The following is a 25,131-nucleotide window of genomic DNA, read 5'->3' as shown; positions in this document are numbered from 1 at the left end:
ATGTTGAGTACAATGCAAACATCCCACACAAATCACAGACCGTACAATCTATTGGACGACACATCCACTGAACACGGAACAATAGTACATGACGCATACATAGTCTAAGGGAGTGGACACACATAATTCTACTGTACTGGCTAAAGCAGGACTCAACCTGTTTGCTGTTCATTGAGTCCAAAAAAGAAGTCCTTAAAATGCAGGCAGGAAGCAGGGAAGATGTAAGCACTCATTAGAATAAGGTAAAAGCAGTTACGTGATTGCCAGCCATCAAAACAAACAGCCAGATGCAATCACAGATCATTCGCTCACTTAGACGACGACGGGAGTAATGAAGTGAGCAGCAGTGAGACGTGAGGTGGGGTGTTTCGGGGGTTGATCGAATACGTGCCAATAGTTCACATGCTGTGCACGTTAATAAATCGATACTTCTGTTTGAGACTATTCAGCGCTCAACATGGAGGATCTATAATGTAGTCTTTGTGTTTTGTGAAAGAGGGACAATTTTGCCAATTATTCATTATTTTGGTTTTTCATCTTATTATAGGGGTTGTTCATGGGCTTCTGTACATTTTAAAGACAGATGCTCTTCACTGGTTTGCCAACTATAAAGACACTACTTTGATTTGTTGAATATCTAGAACGTAAAATCATTGCCCAAACACCCCCCCCCCTTTTTTTTTAAAAAGACGACCAATTCTGGGAGCAGCTCACTCATGCCATTTTCAATCACATATGGCCAAATGATCCAAACCAAAACAAAAATACATTCCATTCAATGGAAAAAAGCGTTTTAAGGATTCAAGCAGAACATTTTGGCATCGATAACCCCCAAATGATATCTGGGCGATTTCCCCCCCCCTCTACTCTATGGGACTAAGCTGGCTTTAGTTTTGTTTACTTGACCTCTCCCCTCTTCCCCTTCCCCAGCTTAGCTTCAGAATTTATAAAAGTTGGCAAAACAGGGGGAATTTGCAGAAAATCTCAAGCCAATTCTAAATCCAACAATACAAGCAGAGGAGCCCCCTGAGCCAATGAACCAGCCGCCCCCGCCCTCTGATACGAAGACCGTGTGTTGCTGGTGCGAAGGAGGAAGCTTGCTTGGCACCCCTCAGTACCTGCTGCCTCTGATAGGCGGAGAACGGTCTTCTCAATGTCGGGTCCAGGATCAGGGATTTTAAAGACCTTGGCGTCGTACACAATCCATCCCACCAGCCTGCGCCTCCAGGCTTATTCTGAGCAGAGGACAACAACACATGAATATCTGGGCTGTTGTAAACAAACATTACGTCATTTAAATCATTACACATCCAGTCCATACCTCAAGCTTTAACTTGGACCATTGAAGGACTTGAGGCGCCAGGTTGGCTGCGCTGGGGGGATGTTCTTCGTGCTTCAGGGGAGGTCCCAGGGCCTCCCAGGCGGGGGGTGGGATGCCCCATGCATGGCGTCCAGGTAGGAGGCGGGGGCGTCCACCCGGAGAGGGTGGGGAGGGGAGGAGGCCATCATGCCCCGAGGGGGGAGGTGCGGCCGCACAGGGCCCCGCAGAAAAAAGCTGGTTAGGGGGGCTGGTGGGAGGCATGGGACCACCGGGGCGCGGCGCGGGGGGGAGCGGAGGACCTCCAGGAACCACCGCTGCCTGTCTCTGCAGAGAGAGAGTTACACAATGTGAACATGTTGCTAATATTACAGGAGAAAATGCGTCATACATTTAAAATCATTTAAACATGTTAAAGATTGTCAATGTCGAAATATAAAACCTAGGAAATTACAATAAAGGGGAAAAAGTGCTACTATTTCAGACAACAGCAATGTAAAATCTATATCCAAAATGAAAGAAATAATACACACTAATTTTGGATATCTGCTTTTTATCTGCTATGGACAGCTGTTTGCAATACTGTATATATTTGTACTGTTGTAATATATTAAAATTAATTTCCATCACACCAGTGACCGTTATATTTGTATATTTCCTGTTCCTTCTTTTTATTTATACCTCGTAATGTGTGTATATGTGTCTATGTCTAAGTTAGTATGTGTGTGTATATATTTCTTATATTTTTGTATTCTTTGGGATGGTGAGAATCAGAATTTCCATCAGCCTGTCTGTACCACACACACAAAGGATTAACACTAAAGTTGACTTTGACTCTGATCTGGGTCGTTGTCTATTATGTGAACTCAGTGATGGTTGTTTTGGTTTTATTTACAGGCTTTACCATCATGTGTATATAATAAAGTGGCTCAGTGAATACGAAGGGGAACGTACGAGGCTGAGGTCGTGCAGGCGGGCGGTGAGTTCGGACACGTGCTGTTTGACGTTCTTGTGCTCCGTGCTCTCCTTCTCCAGCTTCTCTTTCATCTTGTTCAGCGTCTGCATCATGTCCTCCTTCTCCTGAGTCTTTGCATCACATTCTCGCTCCTTCTTATCAAACTTCTGCTGCAGCTCGTGGTGCTCTGTGGGGGAAAAGTCAAAGTTATGTTCGCCATAAAGAGTTGACTAAATCCATGATTTTATTTGACATGTTAATCTATTTCAGGTAGATATATTTAAGTGTTACAAACCTTTTCTCATTTTCTCTGCCTGCTCTTTCCACTGTTTGACCTCATTCTCATTAACCAGCCTGCAGAGAGGATGACACATATTCAGTGAACAGCTCCAGTCATTGTTCCTCTGAACTTTGAAAGTTATTTTTAAGCCAGCACCGTTGAGCTATGTGGCTTTTAATGTCTTGTAAAATCAATTTGTTCTACATTGTTTAATCTGGCAGCCGAGCACTCGATGGGCTGTTTCAGAGGCACTCACATCCGGACTACGTTCTTCACGTTGAAGTTCTCCAGTGGTGCGACGTCGGGGTCGTGACCTTTGTCGTTCTGCAGGACCATCTGCTGGACGATGCGGTCCAACAGCAGCCAGTACTGCACCGTGTTACCGCTTCTCTTGTCTGAGGAGAGACGAATGAACGGTCACATTAAAGAGCAGAGGGATCGAATCTCTATTATATCTCAGAAAGTACAGAAACATGTGGATCCACAGCAATGGTTTGAATATGAATGACTTTTTATTATTGTTCAAAATGAGTATTCTAGCTGCTCATGAGAACATAAAGACACCTATGGTTACAGCATGTTTACACATTACAGTGTTACTGATTAGTTAGTCTGCATCCATAATAGGGGGCAACATGTTTACTTTAGTGATGCTATTTAGCTTGAAAAAACACACTAAGATACATAAGTGATAAAAAACATCCTGATATGCCTCTTTACAAGGATAACATCATGCTCAGTAATTTCCTCTTTCTAATGAAGTGCCATCACAAGCTAGCACTTTATTAACTCATAATGGCCACACATGGATTTGAGGCTTAAGTGGTTATTATGCTCTTAATGCCTCAAGGAAGTGACGGGGGGTGGTCTCATTAAAAAGCCACTTATAGGAGGAGGTAAGTGTTGAAGAAAAAGACTCCTTTGTCCTTTGGTGACCTTTTGTTTTTCAAGACAAACTAGCTCATTGTAATCTGCCTTGATGCATTTTCTTTTGCATAAAAAAAAGGTATTCAAATAAATTGAATTCAAAATATTAACAGTCTTCAACTGTGAGAAAATAGAGCCTTCACTTCGGGAATGTCCTTTTTTCTGGAGTGACTAATCTGGAAAAAGTCAACAAGTTCTTATCTTTCTGGCCTGAAACCAGGAGGACTAATACTACCTGGAGCCTCGTTATATTTCAGTATATTTTAAACACAAATCGCTTTTACAGCAGAAAGTATTTGGAAGTGTGACTATGAGTCTAAACATTTCAATTTCATAATCTAGTCATGATTAGAAATCTCTTACGTGGCATGAGGAGACAGTGGTGCAGGACAGACATAAAGTGCGGGTGTGCGTCTGTGTGGTTCATCTTCTTGCGGATGAGATCAAAAACTTGGGTGGCACTTTTGGTATCTATATGTACCTGGAAGAGAAGAAAGGAAACAACAAGTCCCATAAATGCTTATGCTGAATATTTCACAGTCAGAAATAATATGCAGGAATCAGGTCAGGAGAGGGTTTCCTTACCGACTCATAACGTTTGGACAGAGCCAGCTCATCCTCGTTCCGCAGCATCTCAAAGTAGTCTAAATGCCTGAGGGATGGATTAGAGAGGCAAGTGTGATGCATTTATATACCCACAGATTTACTTTAAGATCTCTCTGGAAACTAGAGTTGAAATAGAGTTTGTGTTGTAGGTAGGATCGGCTGGTTTTTGCATGATTACATTTTTTTATGGATATGTACATTTAGAAAAAACTATTTCTGAATGCAAATCTCACAAATGTGCCTTTGGGAGTTTGGGGGGGGGGATTAAACCATTTTGGAGTTATGTATCAAACGCAAAACAATCTTAACACTAAGTTGTTTTTACCAGTCGTTTATACAACGGAAAATATTATCCCAATAAAAGGAAATGCTTTAATTAAAATCTGCTTTCTCAATGCTTAGTGTCTCATATGTTTCTTGTATCTTTTAAGATATGCGGAGACTCATTAGAGAAGATCACTGATATTTGTAAAGGTAAATGGAAGGCATTTGATTATATTATTATATTTCACTTTATGACAAATGAAGACATGTCTTAAGTATTGCAAGATACAAGGGTAACAAGATAACAACATACGCTATCTATTTATGTAGCTACGTTTTTAATAAGTATTTAAATATTTAACATTTGGTTTAATTATTTATCTATTTGAGTAATGGTCTAATGTTATTTTCTTTAAGTTCGTAATGTAAAAAAAATAAAAAAAATAAAGATCTTCCAAATGTATCCCTTATTTTTTTCTAATTCTATGTTGTTATTATTCTGACCAATAAACGGTAATCGGCGTCAGGTGGAGACATCATATTTATCTCACCTGTCTAGCGTGGAGTTTTCATGAGAGCGCAGCTTATCGATCACAGGTTGGATCCCCAACATGAGAAACTCATATCGTAGGTGGATACGGAATTCCAAACTTGTCTGTATGTGATGAAAAAGATATGAATTAGCAGAAAGTATAGCATGAAAGAGTGGCTTAGGGACAATATGACCTACGGACGGGAAGAGAATCATAAAAGCTGTCTAATGTGTATAACTCACCTCTCCAGCGCCTTGACTCAGCACAGCGTTGATAAAGGACATGATGGCTGTTTTCAGGTTGACCTCATCTCTGTATCGCCCCGTACTCCGGTCCAGATCGTTTATAAGAGTCTGCAGGATGACAGGTCATTACAGGAGTTAAATATCTTCACCCAACGTTGCTTTTAAACTACTTTCTAACCATAACTCAGCACCTGGCTTGCTCCCACCCACCTGAAACCGCGTCCTCTCGCAGGTGAAGCGTTGGTAATGCAGCATGGCCTCCAGGATCTTCTTGTGTCCGCCGGGCACCAGGCACACGGCGCCCATTATCTCCAACACGGCCACCTTGGTCTTGATGTTCTCCGTGGCCAGGCTCTGAGCGATGATGTTGATGCTCTCGGTGTGAGAGAGGACGTGGGCGCGGCCCTGCGAGTTGTTCATCAGCGCTTTGATGCAGCCAATCAGAGACGTGTGGATCTGCGATTCGGTGGTCTCGTAGTCCATGCTCTTCAGGAAGTTTAGGATACATGTCAGACCGTCCAGGTCAATGAAGCGCGTCACGAACCTGAGGGGAGAGAAGAGAAATCGTATCAGTTTGGAAAACTAGTTTGATTAGAAATATAAGTATACTGTCGTCTCATAAAACAAATAGCTAAATATGTTTTTATTTGTGTACTCTGTTTTTCCTTCTGCTAGTCCCGAATCATTTTAATTAAATGTCATGAATAACTCATAACATTTGCTTTGTAAAGGTTCTCGGTATGGAAATGCTTTGATGCACATTCCCGTCAATACAAAAATCTTTAACTAAAATGGCAGTGACTGTGCTGGGAGGAACTATAAGGAGTCAAAGGCAGGGTGAGAGGAGGTCAAATGAGAGGAGATGTGCTGACGGGTGAGGTTTTGTGTGAAGGACACGAAGGAGATAAAGTATTTGTCCACCTCATAGGTTGTGTCCTCAGAGCCGTCTTCAAGCTCTCGATGGTTTTGTTCCTCTCCTCCTCGTCTTCTTTCTCCAGAGCGAGGAGAGTCGTTCTCTGTCGGAAAAAGATTAGACATCATGAAGAGTCTGAAGCCTGACAATTTAAAGCCAACACAATAAAAAAGAGGAAATAAGTGAACTGAAAAGTAATGTTATTTGTTGTAGTTAATGTTATTACTTACAGCTGCCATTGAGTTAAGCTGATCAATGTAGTATTCGGGCCAACTAGTTGCACTTTTGTTTTCTTCTTGTTCCTGGAAGAAAAGAGAATAACAGGCATAAACGACGCTGTGCAGTGATCATTGAAGGCATTGTTTTTCAAGAATGATAATTGAAACAACAAGATAAGTCAATTAGAAAGAAAATGTGTTTTGACATATGAATATTAAGTGTTTGGAAGTTAAAAACATTACATCAAATTGTTGTTTTGACATTTAATAAAGTCACATGGGTGGACAACATGTTATTTGGATCACATGTTTTGCATGCATTTTCCACCCATTGACTTTGAGAGACATGAAACATACAAACACACGGGGAACACAAGGTCCGGGGAGTAAATAGCCAGAAGCCAAAAGATGGAGCAGGAACTCAAAGTAGGGCGGCACGGATATCCTATTTTATTAAGGAGCGCTTCACTGAGTTTCAGCAGGAGGCGAGGAGCGCAGAAAAGAGAGCACAGCTGCTTGAGAAAATCTTGAGATTAGCAAATGAGAGTTTAAACTGCGGATTAAGGACATGGCAGAGATTAATCCCCTGACAGGCACGTTTGTATATCAAGTGGAGGAAAAAAACGCCATTTCTGACATGATTTAGTTTTCTACCTCAATGGAAAAACAGAGGAGTAAAAGGGCTTGACCGCGAACTTGGCTTGCACATAAAAGGGCCCCAGCTTTCATTTGAACTTTAGCTCCATTAAGCACAAGTGAGCTGTGACCATCAGAAACTAATTGGGCGTCAGTTAATAAAGCGGCCTGTAGAGTTTGGCTCTGATAGAAGCTGTGGGCCTTGGCTGGTCTGAGAGCAGATCTGTTTCTCTCATGGCTGCTGCCAGCCTGACCAACAGGGTGCTGGAAGAAGTTCAGTCCATTCGAGGAGCAGCTGAGAGGTGAAAACCACTTCCTTTTGCATCTTAAAAAGTCCATCTTTCACCTCGGAAGTCAGCCCTCTTCAAACGCTGATGGTTTATTTAGGGTCATGATGAGAGAGAAAAGCTGGGAGTGTATTTTTCTTGGGGTTTATTTTTTCCACATTCGAGAAAGTGAACATCAAAGGCACATCAGGGAGACAAGTTATTTGGAGGTTGCTTGAAAGAGACGTTACAGCTCTGTCCTCTCACAAATGAAAGGGGTTTATTATTCGGGTGAAATTTGAAGCCTAACTGCAAAAATCTCTGCTAACAACCGGATCAGTAAATCTGCCTGTTGGAGGAGGAGGAAGCTCAGCAGCGTGATTTCATCGGCTCAGGTGCCCGGCCAAAGCAAACAGCTGAAGCTTTGCTGCTCCGACTGACTTATCTCCCCAGGCCCGACTTCTGAAGCCAACCAGCCCCTGGCAAAAAAAAGCCTGCTCATCGCCCAGAGCGCCCTGTTTATGACCCCACCTTCCTCCTCATCATCATCATCATCATCCCCGCTACTAGACACACAAAAGCTGCACCTGTGGCAGCGGAGCCTTCCTGTTTGCATTGGACAACCGGCCGCTTCCTTTGCACACACACACACACACACACACACACACACACACACACACACACACACACACACACACACACACACACACACACACACACACACACACACACACACACACACACACACACACACACACACACACACACGTTGGGGCCAAAGCCTGCTGCAGAGTCAGCAATATTGATGCCTTTCTGTCACTTCTTCCTCCCCCCGTCTGCGGGTCGATACGGCACATTAAGATTTGTTTCCACCTTCACACTAACACTGAAACAACCTTGCCTGATGTCTGAAAAGCTGAACATTCAGGGGTTCATTTTCAAAATGCTTTACGAGGCTACCTTGGCTCCGAGACGACTCGTAATGAGGCCACTAATTGGGACACGGTAGAGAAATGGGAGCACACACCGTGCCGTTTGCATTTTCACCACTTTCTCTGGTCTTGTTGCTGCTGGCTACTGGACGCAGCCAAATTCATAAGTGCATGTGCATCAATACTTAAACAAAGTGAGTTTTCAGCAAAGGGAATAATTCATTGTGGCTGGTGATGAAACATTTTAAATGTTGTAATAAAATGGGGTTAAAATCCACAATATCAGCACATACTTATGGATCTATAAAGAAAAGTTTAGCTATTTGAGAAATAAGCTTTCTTCCTGAGAATTACAAGAATAAATCTATAACACCCGCATGACTGGTAAATATAAGGAAACAACTTAGCATAAAGATTAGCAGAGGCAAAAGCTAGCATGGCTCCATCCAAAGATTGACCTATCAACACTTCTTAAACTCACCTAATCTTTTACCAAAATGTTAAACTATTTCTTTAATAATACATAGATTTTTCGGGATGACCAAACATTCTTTGGAGCTATTATGTGAAATCAAAAGCGCAGTAAAAGACTCACTTTGCTTAATTCAAACAACACAAAAATGGATAAACGCTGCAACAGCTTGCATGTATGATGGATTTCTGCAGCTGTGTTTCCTGAGTAGCTGTTCTGCACACTGACATGCAAACTATCCATCCCTCACACCAAATCCCAACACTCCTCACCTCCAGTTGCTAACCGGACGTAGGTAAAGTTTACCCTGCCTGCATATGAGTCAGGACAGGATATCCCACACACTCATACGCACGGCCTTCAGAACCAGAGCTGTTAAAATGTGAGGGCAGTGGAGGCTACAAAACTAGACCAAGCATCTGCGTTTTCCCGCATGTACGAGAGGAATTAATTTATAGGGGAAAGGAGGGACAGCTGACAGACCTTACATCATGCAGGAGAGACATAATTAAATTTGACTCAGAGGAGTACACAATGTTTTGGCTACACCAATGCTTTGATGGGTGTATTATCTACAAGGAGAGGCCGCAGGATTCAAACTCTTTAATCTAGGGAGGACAATAGAACAATGAGACAGGGGGAGAAAACACACTCTGAATACGAAATAAGAGTCTTTTTAGTCTTATATTTCATTACTCATAATTCATGACACAGCCTTCTTTGGATCATCTAATGGAACAGGCTGGATTTAAGGTGTGTGTCACTCCCTCTACATATCACTATTTTTATATCCACCTTGTGTAACATCCACTTGGGTGAGTTATTATTCATGGGGGAGCTTTGAAGAAGCAGCGCAGACTTATTTTTTTAGAAAGGGTAGAGATAAGTAACGCCCCGTCCACACAGCAGCTTTAAAAAAATCTTCCAACGCTTCCGACGCTTCTCTGCCCATTGACTTTGAATGGGGGTGACGTCACTTTGCCTCGCTTTTCGCCGAACTGCATTGTGGGGAAGCAAAGCGAAGATTTCCAGGATTTTCAGGATTTTTAGGATTCAAAAGTTGAGCAATGTTCAACTTTTGAAGCTCAGCTGGAAGCGTCAGCCAATCAAATCCCGTTTATGCAAATCTGACAGTACAAGGGCTAGCCAATCAAACCACGTGTAAGCTGGGAGAGACATATTCCAAACGAGAAATTACGGTAGCAAATCACCCGGTTCTTTACGACGAGAACTATTTACCGGGATACAAACCAGAGGAACCAGGCATGGAGGGAGGTGGCAGAGACAGTGTGTGAAACTGGTAGGTTTTCGCCTGTTTGGGGAGTTTATATCCAGTTTACTTAGTTTTAACATTGCTATTGCTTTGTATGTCCGGGCGGGATATTCATGTGATTGGTTGTTGGTCGCGTTGTTCGCAAAAAATCCCCAAGCTTTCAGACACGCCCACCTCCAAGATATTTTTTTTTTTTTTAAAGCTGCTCTGTGGACGGGCCGTAACAGACAGGGGAATACAGTCTTTAGGAAGTGCTCTTGGTGCTAGAGTTGACATGTGTAAGTAATCCTCTGCGTATCATTTGTTTACTAATAGGATATTTTCCATTACAGTACACCATAGGAGGTTTAGTTCTACAGCATGCTGCTACATTTATGTGAAAACAACACATCTCTTAAAAAGATTCAAGGTAAAACAGGTTAGAAATGTGTTTATAAATGGTCAATTGGTGTTTTTTACAGATGGAAATGACACAGAACCACATTTCAAACACTTTCCTGCCTGTTGTGAGAAGAGCAATACAGAGGTACATGGTTGTGTGGTCTGTTTTTAGAAAACTCACAGCATCAGGTATCAACAAATCAATGAGCGAGGCGATTACACAAACTTGGCAGGATATCAGCGGATATTATTCAGCTGGTCTGCAGCAAGCTTGTGGAGGATGTTGTGGAGTTTGACATAAAGCAGTGGGTCTCTTACCTTCTTTTTGCTGCAGTAGATTTGCCATTTCTTCTCTGCAGGCAGAGCGAACATGGCTTCCCTGTGTTTCTCTGAAAGGTCGAGCTCGTCCTATAAAATGGAGGAAAAAAGAAAACTAATGTTAAGAAATGTGGGTGAGAAGGGTTCAGAGGAAAAGGAAACAATTCACATATTATGTCTTCAAAATCATTTGTTGATAAATGTAGGGCTGCAACTACAGATTTATTTTATTGTTGATTTACTTGTCGATTATTTTCTGGATATATTGATGAGTCGTTTGGTGTATAAAAAGTCAGAAATGTACTCCAATGTCTTGTTTTGTCTACGACTCAAAGTCATAAAAAGATTAATACACCAGGATACATTGTCTCATATTTATTTGGAGATTATTAAGAATTATAAAAACCTATCAATCAATTGTGAAAATGGTTGCCGATTAATTGAATAGTTGTGCTTGTGTGGATAAGATACTATTCAATGTATACAAAATGAAAATCATCCTCAGCTCACAGAGTACAGACAAGCTATCAAATCCTCATGCTGTAACAAAATATCCACATAAATCAATTCTGTTTTTCCCCAAATACAAAAACATGTGCCCGGAAGAGTTTCTCCAGAGCTCTGCTGTACGTTTGAAATAGGTTCGAGCTAAATCTCTTTATGATCAGGTCTATATCACCGGGTGTTCTCATAGTCACCTTCAATATGACAAAGTCAAATCAGATGTCTTGCAGGCTTTAAACGTGTGAGTAATGGGAAAAGAGATAAGGCGTGGCCTGTCTGCTCAACATGTGGTAACAAACATCTGGAGACAACATGCGTCACATTGTATAACCGACGATACACGGAGGCACACAAAGGGTGCTGCTGGGAAGGATGAATACCAGAGAAAACATATTAACAAGGTATAATTCAAGAAGAAAAAAGAACCTTAAAATGGTGGTTGGATATCAACATTTGAAGCATTCTACATCCCAGCACGGTCATTATAGATTTGCGCTGAAAGTTTAACTCTGGTGGCGTTTCATGTGTTAATCCACATTAGCCAAATCCTAAAGCAATTATGGTTTAATGAGCTTCATGTGGAAAATCACAAGAAGGGTTTTCAGGAAATACATCAGGGACAATACAATAGGAAGTGTGTGAACACAGGTTTATTCTCAATGGGGATTCAGTTCATGTGGTTTAACCAACAGATTGATGGCAAAATGTTTCAGCCCGACTATTCTCCTAGATGTTCTTTGCTAAAGCCATTAAGCCCTGGGAATCAATATGTGCAATGATTAATGGTTGTGTTGACTCCTATTGATCTCTGACAGGGAAACGGAAACTAATTCATGTTTGTATTGCTTATTGTAATGCTGCAACAGATTTGTTGTTTATAATGTAGGAAGGGAAATGAAGCTTCACCTGGACAGGCAGGTCTTCCTGGAGAACTTTCCCCAATGAATCTCAAGTTCAAAGGTCAAGGTTAATTGATCGTGGGCCCCAACTTATTCCACAAAGTCTTTTTCCAGCAAGCAAATCCTGATTATACACGCACATGGTGGCTCATACTGGCACGAAGAGAAAGCATGTGGCTGTTTTGGGGTAAACTGAGCAACTGAAAGCCTCCTTGTAGTCACACTCAACTCACTCAATTATGTCTTCATAAAGGGTGGGAGACAAAACAAGCAATTAGCAGACGGAGGAGGTCGATACACTAAAAGTTCCTGAATGAGGTCCATTGATGTGCAAAAATGTCATGCTTAGATTACTGTGGCAACCACGAAGGGGGGAACGGGGGCAGGAGCGAGAGGAGAGCACGACAAATTAGAAGTGACAATAAGACAAAAGAAAGAATAGTTGCTCGGCCCCGGTGCTCACAAGATAGTGTAAACTGGGAGGAGGTTAGTTTGGGAATGTCTTAAATGAGCAAGTAAACAATGTGGTAAGATTATATTTAGAAGACATCTTCATACGTTTTTGAAGTGTCATGCAAGATGTTTAACATGAATGTTTAAACACAAATATTTAATTCAAGTGTTTGATGGCTTGTCTCCAACTAAATCGAAACATAAACCTTGTTAAACTAACTGTAAAAATGTCTAGGGCACTTTAGTTTTTTGTAAACATTACACAAACATTTGATGGGTTCTATTTTCAGCTGGAGATTAATAAACGTTTGGTGATCGTGTGAGTATTCACAGCAGCAAAGTGATATAAAAGAATAGAAAAAAAGTCTTACCACCAACTCGGAGAACATGCCGTCCAGCTCGTCGTATCCGGGCATCGGCAGTGAGGGCTCCATGGCCTGCAGGGCGAAGTCCTCCCTCAGCCTGTAGGTGATCTCCGGGTGATCGCTGCTGTTAAAACAGCAGAAGATGAAGGAGAGGCCACCGCGGCCGCCGCCGACACGTTTCCGAGGAGCCATGGCTGTCCGATGCGTCCGTCTGGTCAGGTAGGGAGGGGGGGGAGGCTCCTTCAGGGCCTCTTTACAACCTCCTCCACCTCAGAGTTTGGCCTCCGTCAGAGAGTACTGTGGACAAGGAGAGGGGACATGGTGAGTTTTACATTAAACATTTGAGTTAAGTCTTCGCAAAGAGGTTTCTGCTTTTTATACTGGCCTTAAGCACATTTTCTTAGAGATAGAACATAACATGGTACCCAAATACTAAGACATGCCCAACAAATGTCACTGAATACAAAGAGATGAATACTTCCGTCTTTCACATTATATGAAAATCCCTACAGCAACAACCAGGACAAACCGGCTCTGACAAGAACTGTTACATATTAGCAGCTAGAGGACATAACATCTATGAAGGGAACAATTTCCCACTGTTATGACCTAACCTACTGCCCCGGGATATGGTTAATGATGTAAGGTCACCATTTTTTAAGGAAAGCACAATGCACTGTATCAGTTAGGCTAAACACCAAAAGTTTTCATGATATTGTTGATACAATGGTCCCGTGAGAGTGTGATGTTTGAAATGGAGAACATAATTTGCCAGGATTAGTGTATTCAGACCTTTTCGTCTGCCCTTCCTTCCTATTCAGCATCGGCTTTCCTCTAAAGACCTAAAGAGGAGTGATTAGAGGGGGGTGTTTACAATGACGGGGGTGAGAGGTGTGAGGGGCCTTTTGTGGTTTGGAGGACTGGCTTGGTCATCATGGGTAAAGAGCAGAAACAGGCCTTCTTTGTTAAACCCTCATAAGTGTAAGTCAGACTGCATGTTGTTCCCATGACAGGTGAGATTTACAGCATGTGGAGTTCATGTCAAACTCTAACATACACTGCCTCCATCATCCCGATAACCATCAGCGGCAGACTTTCCCTCCCTGGCTCTCCGACTGCAGACATGATTCCACACAGCTCTCCAGCTGCAGTATTTCCACCAGTATTGTCAGAGATGTGTGCGATTCTGTTGCTACCATCTGCCCTGCCTCTATATCACAGATACAAATACACAGAGGTCAGCTGTCATGAACACCATTGATGAGGAGGGTTGAGCGCATCACATTGAGCCAAGGGAAGAACTAATGTGGGGAAAAAACTTCTAAAGAATATTTGGGGGCTGGTTTAAGTCAAGCTAGCAGTAGAAATCTAGGCATAGCAATGTTATCTTAAGAACCACATGGATTACATTCTGTGCAGACATTCATGTTCTTGTGAGGATGAATCATGATGATTGATCAATGTTCTACTCATTTATAACAACCATCAGATAGGAATTTCAATTTCTGTAATACTTTGGTTTATAGCCAAAATTATGAAATCCCTTTAAGGTTGTGTTTAGTGCTAATAAGCTAACTGTTAGTGTGTTAACATCAAACTAAGATGGTGGAAATTGTAAACATTCAACAAGATAAACATCTTCACATTAGCATATGCTAGCTTTAGCTAACAGCGTGTACATCCTCACAGAGCAGAAAGTATGGCTGTAGATTGTTAGTCTTGTTACAACCTTTATATACACAGTCTATGGTTACAACCGTCAAGTCTTCTCTATTCTGACCCGGGGTCAGATAAAGCATCTTGGTTACAGCTATTCAAACATTCAAAGAGATGTTACCTTGTTGCTAAAGCTAAAAAACTACAGTTTGAGGAAAGACATAACTAGATTCCGACCAGTGAAAACATAAACACGTTTGATTTGTAACTACTAATTCACACAAACATAGTAAGAGCGGAGACAGCTGCAGTGCGTGCTCTCAAACCTGCTGGCTCCACGCCAAGCAGGAGTAATGAAGAGCACAAGACCTCTCGGCTGCTTGGCAAATAAAGACCTGGTGCTCAGTTATCCACAAGGACACGCCGGCCACATGTCACCAAAACTGCTCGACAGTTTCCCTCCTGATGTGCCGAGCAATTTGATGCCATGTATCATAACCACGGAGACGCTGCGCTGACTTGCAGGAATTTCTGGACATCTTTTCTTGTTGACCCACATCCCGCTGAACATAACCAAGTTTTCTTGACCTTTCCCAATGTTTTTCTAAAAGTCAGACATTGCGCCCAGAGAGAATTGTATGAAGGGTCCTGAACCAGGACGTTTTAAATACATCTAAATATATAATTTACTCTGTGATGCAGTCAAAATGTAACCTGGTCATGTTGCACCAACCATACGTGACTGTTTTCGAAGATTGCGTGTCACTATGGTTAGTGGACAGCTAAAGTGGAAAAAGGGAAAGTGAGGACACTTCCTGTGGCAACTTTGTCTAAGTAGAGACACTAAAAATCCATTTTGTGGTCTACCTAAATAAAGCTTGATGCCATAATTTTCCCATTTTAGTCCATTTTTTGGTCCATCTGCCATCCAGCAGCTGTACTTTTCAAATTTGGAAAAGCAACTAGGGCTGTTGGAGACTTTTTCCAACCAACAGAAGATCTTGAATCTGTCTGGCTTTTTATATATATAACCTCTAAGTTGTCATAACCTTTGTTTTAAATGCTCTTTAATATGCTGATGCCAACAAAAACAAAATAAGTAAATCGCGAAAATGAATATACCGGTAATCACCTAACATCTTGTTCCAAGGTAAATGTGTTAATGATAGTTTGTTGCAATGGTCAGATTGTCAGACACACAAGACATTAGTCAATATAACCTTGTGTCTCTTGGTGTCCAACAAACTAGTAACAATTGGGCAAACTGTCAAGCAAAACAAAAAATAGCCAACTTTATTCCATAACCAGAATAGTCAGTCTTCTCTAAATAAATACATCAAATAGATATTCATAAATAAAGAGCTTTTAGCAAAATACACGGACAAGGTGCCTTAGGGCCACACATGGGATAAAGTACACAGCAGCCCACCCTTCCTTGCACACCGACTAGTGTATTTATTTTGACACATCCTTGACTTTTCCAAATAGACTACCAGAGGCCTCCGCAGCAGCTGCTTGGCTTCACACTCACCATCTATTCTAGCATGAAAGGATGAAGTAATTCAAAGCCCTCCTTTGACCATATTAGTCCACAAAACTGCCCATCTTTCCATTAGCTAAAGGGAGCTGTAAACTTTGTATAAACTCGTGAGCCAGAGTGGGAGAGCGGCCAACTACAGCGACCTGCGGGTGTACCACGGCTCGGCCATGAAGAGACACAAAGGGTGGGTTTAAGGTTAGAACACACAGACTGTGACACTGTTAAGACTTGGTGTTTGTGGTGTAATTGTTAACCTGTGAGACCTGAGTGCTCCAACATATCGCCCCCGGAGGTTGTCTGTCAGACGGTCAAGGTCCCAACACAACAGAGACTTGTTAGAACAAGAAGGCATTTCTTTCATAGCCAGGTGAGCGTTGTGACCCTGAACAACACCCGTACAAACAACCCCTTCCCCTGTCACAACTGAGAAGAAACACAAATGACTTTGGATCACAAAAGCATGTAAGACTCACCCGGTCAAACTGACCCTCAGCTGTCGAGGCAAGTAAAAGTTAAATCTGAATAAATGGTTGATTCCAGGAATTATCCTTGTTGTAGGCATGTTAACAGTCTGCATGTTGATAATAATGCCATGTAACAGCTGCACTTTCCATATAATCAAGACAAATGGTGTTTATACTGACATAAATCCACGCTCGGACTGGAGAAACATTGTGACTTTTGTGGGCTGCTGCTTACAACACGAGGCAGATTCTATTCCTTCTCCTTCATTCATACACATCCAATAATTAAACCCGCCCTACCATATATCTACAAACACTTCTGTCTTTGTCCGTACGAGATTTCTATCCTTGGATAGCCTTGTTGTTTTCCTGACCATGTGGTTTAGCGGGTGACCTGGCGTGAGTCCACACTGTAAAAAGAATCCCAGTGTTTGTAAAGTGAGTCTAAGACCGAGTGTGGTGCCTGCCCAAGATCTCTCCGCTAAAACCTGCACAAGTGTCATGTCCGCTGGAGAAAAGGCAGAAGCAGAGAGGAGCATCTTAAGCTAAACAAGAGGGGCGCTCACGTTACTTAACATGTGCGAAGAAGAATGAAAAACAGAGAGCAAGAAGTCAAACATGATCTGTGACTTTTCCTTCAGCCGTCTTCATTGTTCTTTTGTACATTTTACTCATCTTATTTGCTTTGAATATACAATGCAATGAATGGCATTGACATTGATGATGAACAATCTAGTAAAAATGATGTGGGTTTGATTACTTGAAAAAAGTAAAGCACAAAATATCTTGTCATTACTTTCTGCTTTTTTCACTCAACTATGACTATGTTTTTGAGTTGTTGAACGAATGGGACATTTGAAGATGTCATTTGGAGAACAACATTTTATTTAATCCCTTATATTATCTTAAATTCCCCAAACTTTACCATCAAGGAGGCCCTACTTAGTCAAGTTTGCAGTATAGGTGCCTTAAAACAGTCAATTACCGCAAATCAAAGCACTAAATACTGCCAAACATTAAGATCTGTTCCTATACCGAAGGAATTACTGCTGTTGTGAATAGGTGGCTTTGTGTATAATATTTATCCTAACAAATAAAGCAGATGCTAATAAGCCAAAAGGTACCTCCGTTGGAATCCATCCTCTGAGAGAGAACACAGTGGACAGTAGTGTATTGAAAGCAGATGTGTGAAATACCTTCTTCAGCACCAGCTGGCATCTATCATCACTCTCTGGCACTGAGGATTACTCTATTTTCTGATAGCTACATCTAAAATGATTGATTCATCATCAGCACTAATGTTGGGACAAGATCCAGTGGAACAAATCTCCTATGTTACTAATTGAGCAAAGAAGATCTACCGCGAAAGATAACAGAGGAAACGTTGAATGAGAAAGTGGTTATTAGAGCAGTCATTTTAATAAATCTGAGGCAGAAGGGTTGCGTCACCTTGATTTGTTTTGAGAAGAGATACAGAGTCTCTTTGGCTCCAGCGCTAATTAGAAGTATCTCCTTTTTTAAAAAAGGTCCTCGACTCCCTCCCTGCTCCAGGGACTTCACTCTGTCTGACCCTGACCTTTAAGAGCAGCCGGCGAAATAAAATAAAATTGGTCATGGAAAAATGAACCAATCAATTGACATAAAACATTAATTATCAAACTTACATCATGTTGTTCCTTCAACCAAAGATAGCACCCATTCATTCATGCTTTCAAACCTTCATAACTCATGTGCCGTTATGGTTTCAGCTGTAACCAAGCAAATGAAAATGTATATAGCAGCAGCTGTGATATAGGCGGACCAGAAAGGCATTTGGAGCACAGAAGTTTAATCTTCTTTTCTGATTTAGGATTTGGGGTGGATCAGACTTGCAATTTGATGATCATCTCACAGAAGGATTTTCCCCTTCAGCTCCACATTAGTGCAGTTTCATATGAAGCCTCTATATTCGTTTTTCTCTCACTGACAAAACAAAAGTGTCTTTATATTAGAACATTGTTTAGGGATTGCAGTGTGCTTCACACAAGAGGTTTATGAACATTTGGAAACCCCCGTGACTGGTGTGCACTGCACTTGGTAATTTATTTTGGATCAATTTGGACAGCTGCAAACAAAAGGCCCGGGAGTCACACAGGGAGGGATAGTGGAGGTCCTTTCAGCTGGGAGCTGCCCAGCTGAAAATCAATCAGCAACCCAGTGTTTGGACACGGAGCAGTTGCTTAACCTGTGAAACTCAAAACTCTGTTGATTCAACCACAAAATGCTCGATGGCAACAACAGTCAAAAGGAATAAAGCTATCTCTAAATGTAGCTGCAGGGCATTAAAGGCTAAGCTTTTTCACAATAGAGAAAACTCAACGCTCCCTCATGCTTTTCCTCAAAGCCCACATTAATAACTGCTAAATGAAAGTAAACCCGCCATATGTTATTCATAATTATCACGTTGAACATGTCACATTGTACAATTGTTTCTGGTTTAGCTACGGTACAAACGGCACAGTGGTGCCCTATTGTCTTCCACAGCTGGATAGCATACATAATTATGCTCATTCTGCCAATTATGTAATGGCGCCCCAATTACACAATGAGTAAACACACACAGACTTGGCCACACATCAGAAGATAACTGCGATATGATAAAAATGCTGACTGGCAGGTAAAGAGGAGATTAGAATCAACCAGTTAGACCACAGTCAACACCGCCGTCAGCACGAAAGCAACAGTTACAGTAGGAGAGTTTTCTGTGTGCCTATGTGTATTTACGTGACAGGATTTAGTGTAGAGATATGACAAACGCTTCGCCTTCGGAGCATTAATGTCACATGGCTGAGGGAGAAGGGCTGAAGTGGCTTTCAGATTACAGGTTTAACATACAGGGAGAGCGCAGAGACACACAAAGGAAGCTTTTCTTCCACCAGCTGATACATTTTACACTTCATGTCTCATGTCTGGGGTTCAAACAGTTCACATCTTGTTGTAGGACTTTGAAGTAGTCACAGTAAGGGATGGGTATCGAGAACCGGTACTAAATCAGTACCGGTAGCCGATTGGATTGGACGGTATCGGTATACAGTTAAGCCGCTTGACAAACGGTGCTGCTATCGGTATATGAATTACGCTACTTCCTTAGTTTAAAACAATTCTGGTTGGTTGGGAACCCTCATCCCGTGTGACGTATCCGGTTTGAGTACCACTCTGATTGGCCACTGTGAATACCACTCGTCATCTCTCCTAACAGCGCTCTGGGGCAGACGCAACATCATGCAAGAAACAGCGTCTCAAGGCTTACTAACATTTAACAACCTATTAATGATGCAATAAACTCAGCTAACAGACGATATGAACCATTTTACCTACACAGAACAGAAGTCCAACACCAAGAGTCTAAATCAACACTTAGCAAAACGGGCTAATGGCTACTTTAGCACATAACTGGCAAAAACGATATTTTCTACGTCATTTTATCTGCACAAACGACATAATACATGAAAGCTGAGATTCCAAAGATTCCATTGGTATAAGTCTCATCACTGTACGACCAAACCTCACTGAACTAGCAGCCAGGAAAGAGCAAGAAAACAACTTCACTTTACGTAGCCATGAGGATTATGTCTTACCTTTGCTAGTGTTTTGTGATCAAAAGTTGTGTTCAAGGGCATAAAAACGGTTAATCCAATGTCTCTGTGTAACTTTAAAATGATTACTGATAATCCATCATTACAATTATAAATAATAAACAGATTATAATGGTTAGACGACCGGAGCTTCCGGTTTAGGAGGTGCGCACGCAGCGTCTCGTTCTAACTGAATAATGGTCATGTTTACATGGATTTATGAGCTGCCCCTAATTACCGCCCCCCTTCCAGAGACACACTATCAAACACGCTCATACCTGCTTGGTATGACATTGAAAAAGCTACATTAAATAATAAATACAAATAAATTACAATAAAATGACTTTTTAATGACTGTTTAATCTTCACATCTTGTAATCATGTCTATAATTTTGAGCACCAAATTATTGAAAAGTATTGATAAGAATATCGAAAAATACCTGTATCGCAGTATTGGTATCGATACAATGCTAATGATGCCCATCCCTAGTCACAGTGGATTACAAAGTGACTGCGCTGTGACTGTTGTGCGAAACATTTATAAGCAGGAATGTAATGTGAGTCTTTATGCGTGGTAGTTATTCCAGTTTTAAGATGACACCATAACAATGTCTTCTAATAAATGGAATAAGTTTGAAGTTACTTTACAGCATTTCAGTGCAGGACCAACTATTTCAAAAGGAGATTCATAGTTCAGACTCTGGGCCCAGCTTCTCAAAAAGTTGCAGATATTGTCTTTGAAACATTTATAAAATGGTTGGGCAAGTATCAAAACTGTAATATTTAATGCTACAGAATAAAGCTACATACCGTCCTGTTCTCTGTTACCGACACACAAACACTGCAGTGTCTGTTGTAACTGAAAACAGGGAACTCTATTATCCACGTCACATCGACATAATCTAATTGTTTTCCACATCTTTCCTCATTAAACCGACTCGTGGTCTTCACACATTTCAGCAAGATACATTATCAGTCTGTGATGACTCATATTAGCTCAGGCCTCTGTATCTCAGCCGCGCCTGTTTTCATCAATAGAGGTTCATCATCTGGTAAAAAATGTTCAGCTAACAGGAACAAGAGATAAAGGATGTGGTTAGTGGAAGCAGACTAAATCTCTGTTTATTTCGCGTGCTGATGCCACAACAGTATTTCATGAACAAAGGGTTGTGCAAACCTAATGCTAATGAAGACATGTTTGTCACTTAAATTGTTTTGTTGCCTGGGAGAGATTTAATCCCTGGTTAATAGTGTGGTAACCTAGAGATGGTCCCTTTCCTGGCAGAGCCGCCTGATGTTTGTTTTAGCTTGTGTGTTACAGTAGCAAGTTTTGCACCAAAACCATTCATCTTATCTGTAGAATTATTTCTTTGAAGTCTACCAAATTAAATTCTAAGGAGAATTCATGATCATGTTATTGCCTATGGTGACAGATTAGATGAAAAAAAAACTACTTCTGAGTGAATGTTATCAAAAAGCCACTGAACTGTTCCACAACTTCAAAAGTAATTTAGCGGTATCCTCCTTTAAATTCTTACACGCATGAATGATAGCACAAAACTAAAAACTGACGTGTAGGACTTGGGAGTGTGTGGCTGAAATGTCGGGAGGACAGAGATTAAAAAGCAGGTTAAAGGCTGCTGCTCTTTCCATAGGCAAGGTTGTCAAACTCGTTCTGCAGACAGACTCTCCAACCCCCCCACTCTTAAACGTGTTAGCATTCTTCCTCGGGTCAACCCTTCAAGAGGAAGGAGGTTAGACTCGGGGCAACGAAGGAAACAGGCGACAACATCTTCGCCAGAGTTTAGTCATCTGGATTCGGTTTGTTGGCTTTGATCCAAAACACTGAAAAGATCAGTTTGGTTTAAAAATAGCCCATATCATGCGTCTCATAATTCATGGGAAATATCTGAACAAAAAAGGGCAGTGTTTAACACAGCTAACAAGTCATGGATACACAGGTGAAATACAGTAGAACTTATGGGTAAATGGTAGACATGAGTAACTAAAAGTATTAGTAATGCAGTAAAAGTCATAATATAGAAAAGTAATTAGAAAAAAGTTGAATCTTCTGCCTCTATAATCTGAATTAGAACAGAATACAACATGGACAAATTATCCCAAACACTCAGAGTTAATTGTATTAAAAATAAATGACATCTGTCTAAAAATCAGTACAAATGAACAGATTTGTAACCTGACAAAGTGAGGTCAACTTAAGCTCATCTGATATGGCTGTGTGTGTAACATCTGACAGGAAAAAATTGGAGACTACTGAAGCAGAGAATCGATAAATCCTTGGCTATCAGCAGGAAGGGAAGAGTATTGTCATCGAATTAGGACTGTGATACTATCAACATTAAAAGATGTGACTATTAGAAGATCAGCATCACTCACTGTTAATATGCAGTCAATACTGGGAAACAGGGGAGACACTGCTGTATATCAGAAAATAATAGCAAGAAGAAGATGTCAGATATAAGCTGTTGACTTTTAAAGCATCATTAAGCACTAACAGCCATCACCATGATCTCCCTCCGAGCATATGTGAATAGGAACAGTAAACATTATGAGCCCCACAGCTGGGCACGCTCCCATAATAGTCACAAATCTATTTCTGAGCAGTTAAACTGATAACCTCTCAGATCATCAATAAGGGGGCGGGGAGGGCGCTGTAATCTCTCCTCAGATACCCTGCCTGTCTGTCCTTTTAAAACAAAAATCCCTACCTCTTCCTCAGTTGCTATGGTAACCGAAGCGGCGGGTTGACCGGTGCAGACTGGGTTGGTGATTCAAAGTAAAGCCTCTTTTCAAGCGCACGTTACCCTCCCTTTTTAATCTGCTCTGGATGTTTATGGGGGAGAAAATAGGATTGCCTCTAATTCAGCGGACACAAAACAAATAACAAAAAAACATTTAGGATTACAGGGTAAAATGTAGCCTGCAGTCACTCAGCGGGCACTGAAATCCTGCAGAGCTCCAAAGACTAGACTTTGTAATCCATCGGTGTGTGTAGTATTTACATGCGATATAGAGCACTCTCCAGGGGGGGAGGGGGGGAAGTGGAACCTGAGAAGGATGAGCAGGAAACGAGGCGAGGTGAGCGAGCAGACCCCTCTCTGCTCAAGGTGACTTTCCTTTTCATTGACCTGATTATCTGTTCTCCGCCCCTCATGATGGAAAAAAGTATGCCATCCTCTCTCACACACACACACACACACACACACACACTCACTTAACCCTGATAATGGGCTGCATTTGCTGGTGGGAGGTAGCAGCCCGTATAGCCTCTGTGCACCAACACATATTTCCACCGCCGCCTCACCCTACCTCCCAGCCTTGTCATTACGGGGCATTCCCAGCATACACAGGACAACTCTCTCACCACCAAATCAGCCCCAGGGCCTGATGGGAGCACCCTGTCATCCTCCCCTCCCATCCCCCCCAGCCGGTTACTAAGGCAACATCGTTTTTCCGCACCGACACCCCCTAATAAGACAGACGTGACACAATCACCTACGTCTCGGGGAGAGGAATCCAGCCTGTATCCTGGCTGGGGAGTGACACTGACACACACACACACACACACACACACACACACACACACACACTATCAGCCGGTCACATGCAGTCCACACACACATTCCGATCAGCAGCCGGCTTCTCCTGCTCTCCTTTTGCTCATTTGATTACAGGGTAGGATAGACACAGATCCATGGAGCTCGTCTTACCCTGTCCAGCTCGCCTCTGTTGCATTCCCTTTATATCCTCACTGCAGCATCCAGATTTCTGCACCGTCGACAGAAAAACACAACAGCATTTCCTGCGCGAAGGTATGTAATCCACGCAGGTTCAAAGTTGTTGCTAATAAGCACCTTGATTCCCAGAGGCTGTCAAAAATCAGCCCGAGAGGAAACTCCCAGTCAGATGAAGGCAGTTTTCCTCTGATGGCAGGGGGGGCAGGCAGGGAATGAAGTCGCCGTACAGCATGAGATCATGTTTGAGATCATGGCGAGAACTTCTCCTCGGCGTATATATATCCACTCCCTCCCTAACCTCTCTCTCTCTCTCTCTCTCTCTCTGCCTTTCTCTGCAGAATGCCGGGGGCAGAGAGGACAGGCACAGATGTTACTGGCTGCAGGCCACACCCCTTTTCAACACTCCCAGTCCTAATAGGATGCAGCCGAGCCGTGGCCACCGCCCAGCTCACCCCCTCCCCCCTACGCTGCCTTTGGACAACTTGCTTTGGATTTGTTTGGAAAAGGTTTGTTCGGAGAGTTGCAGGAGGGAAACAAAGCTAAAATGTGTAAATGTGGGTGTGGGAGGGAGATAGATGGGAGGAAGTGAAAGCGTGACAAGGCAACTGGAGACATGTCAAAAACATTAAATGAGAGAAAACAGAGGAGTTTTGCACACGCCCATTTCCTACCTTAAAGGAATACTTCTACCCTCAAATGGTCAGTGTATGTCACATACTCATCCTGTTTTACCTACAAGTGGTAAAGAAACAAAGAATCCAAAATAGGAAACATTTGATGAATTGTAGAATGTAGTGAAAATGCATGTTTTTGAAGTATGGAACATATGACCTGATAAATAAGACTTTACTGTGATTATACCACAAGAGTTGTGTGAGTTTTGATGCTGCTGTTGTTTAACGCGGCCCACATTTACTTCAGACTGAAGATATTTCTCCATTTTGAAATCTTTTGAACGCATGCGAAGAAAACTAAAAGATTTCATTATGACTTCAAGGTAACAAAGAGTGGGTAATTGATTTTCAAATGAACATGTTGGAAATAAAGTATTCCTTTAAACACGTCCTGTTTATCATTAAAACCTTCAGCCCGAGCTGTATTATCCCATCCAAACAGTCTGGCGAAGACGTGACAGCTGACAGAATATCCAGAGGATTTTCATCTAAACAATTCAAGACACTCCTTCGTGATTTACAGCCCTAGCATCACTCCTGCATCCCAGCTAATTACTGACTCAGCATCCATAAAACATCGCTGCAACATAGTGATATTTTTTGGGACTGTAGCAAAGGGATTGTCTATAGAGGATGGTTAACAAAAAAGCATTTAACTTGAAATAAA

At 41.9% G+C, this 25,131-nt stretch overlaps 2 protein-coding genes across 2 annotated transcripts in view; both read right to left on the bottom strand.

The window, feature by feature from the left end:
* LOC104951085 (disheveled-associated activator of morphogenesis 1) overlaps nt 1-24,115 on the bottom strand; it is a 31,335-nt gene extending 7,220 nt beyond the window's left edge. Inside the window, exons 1-15 of the mRNA XM_010777726.1 lie at nt 23,764-24,115; nt 12,765-13,055; nt 10,538-10,627; nt 6,272-6,343; nt 6,050-6,144; nt 5,339-5,672; nt 5,126-5,236; nt 4,902-5,005; nt 4,066-4,132; nt 3,844-3,961; nt 2,810-2,948; nt 2,569-2,627; nt 2,273-2,460; nt 1,322-1,645; nt 1,119-1,235 (exon numbers count right to left, since the gene is read on the bottom strand). Of these exons, the coding sequence (XP_010776028.1) occupies nt 1,119-1,235; nt 1,322-1,645; nt 2,273-2,460; nt 2,569-2,627; nt 2,810-2,948; nt 3,844-3,961; nt 4,066-4,132; nt 4,902-5,005; nt 5,126-5,236; nt 5,339-5,672; nt 6,050-6,144; nt 6,272-6,343; nt 10,538-10,627; nt 12,765-12,950 (2,004 nt within the window). The 5' untranslated portion in view covers nt 12,951-13,055; nt 23,764-24,115. The remainder of the gene's footprint in view (nt 1-1,118; nt 1,236-1,321; nt 1,646-2,272; nt 2,461-2,568; nt 2,628-2,809; nt 2,949-3,843; nt 3,962-4,065; nt 4,133-4,901; nt 5,006-5,125; nt 5,237-5,338; nt 5,673-6,049; nt 6,145-6,271; nt 6,344-10,537; nt 10,628-12,764; nt 13,056-23,763) is intronic.
* LOC104951087 (BTB/POZ domain-containing protein kctd15) overlaps nt 1-25,131 on the bottom strand; it is a 292,312-nt gene that overhangs the window by 138,815 nt on the left and 128,366 nt on the right. The gene's annotated exons all lie outside the window — the stretch shown is intronic.

Source organism: Notothenia coriiceps, unplaced genomic scaffold (assembly GCF_000735185.1).
Source record: "Notothenia coriiceps isolate Sejong01 unplaced genomic scaffold, NC01 NC01_scaffold00018493, whole genome shotgun sequence".
NCBI classification, from domain to species: Eukaryota; Metazoa; Chordata; class Actinopteri; order Perciformes; family Nototheniidae; genus Notothenia; species Notothenia coriiceps.
The sequence above is the reverse complement of the archived record's forward strand: the minus strand, read 5'-3'. Positions and strand labels throughout refer to the sequence as shown.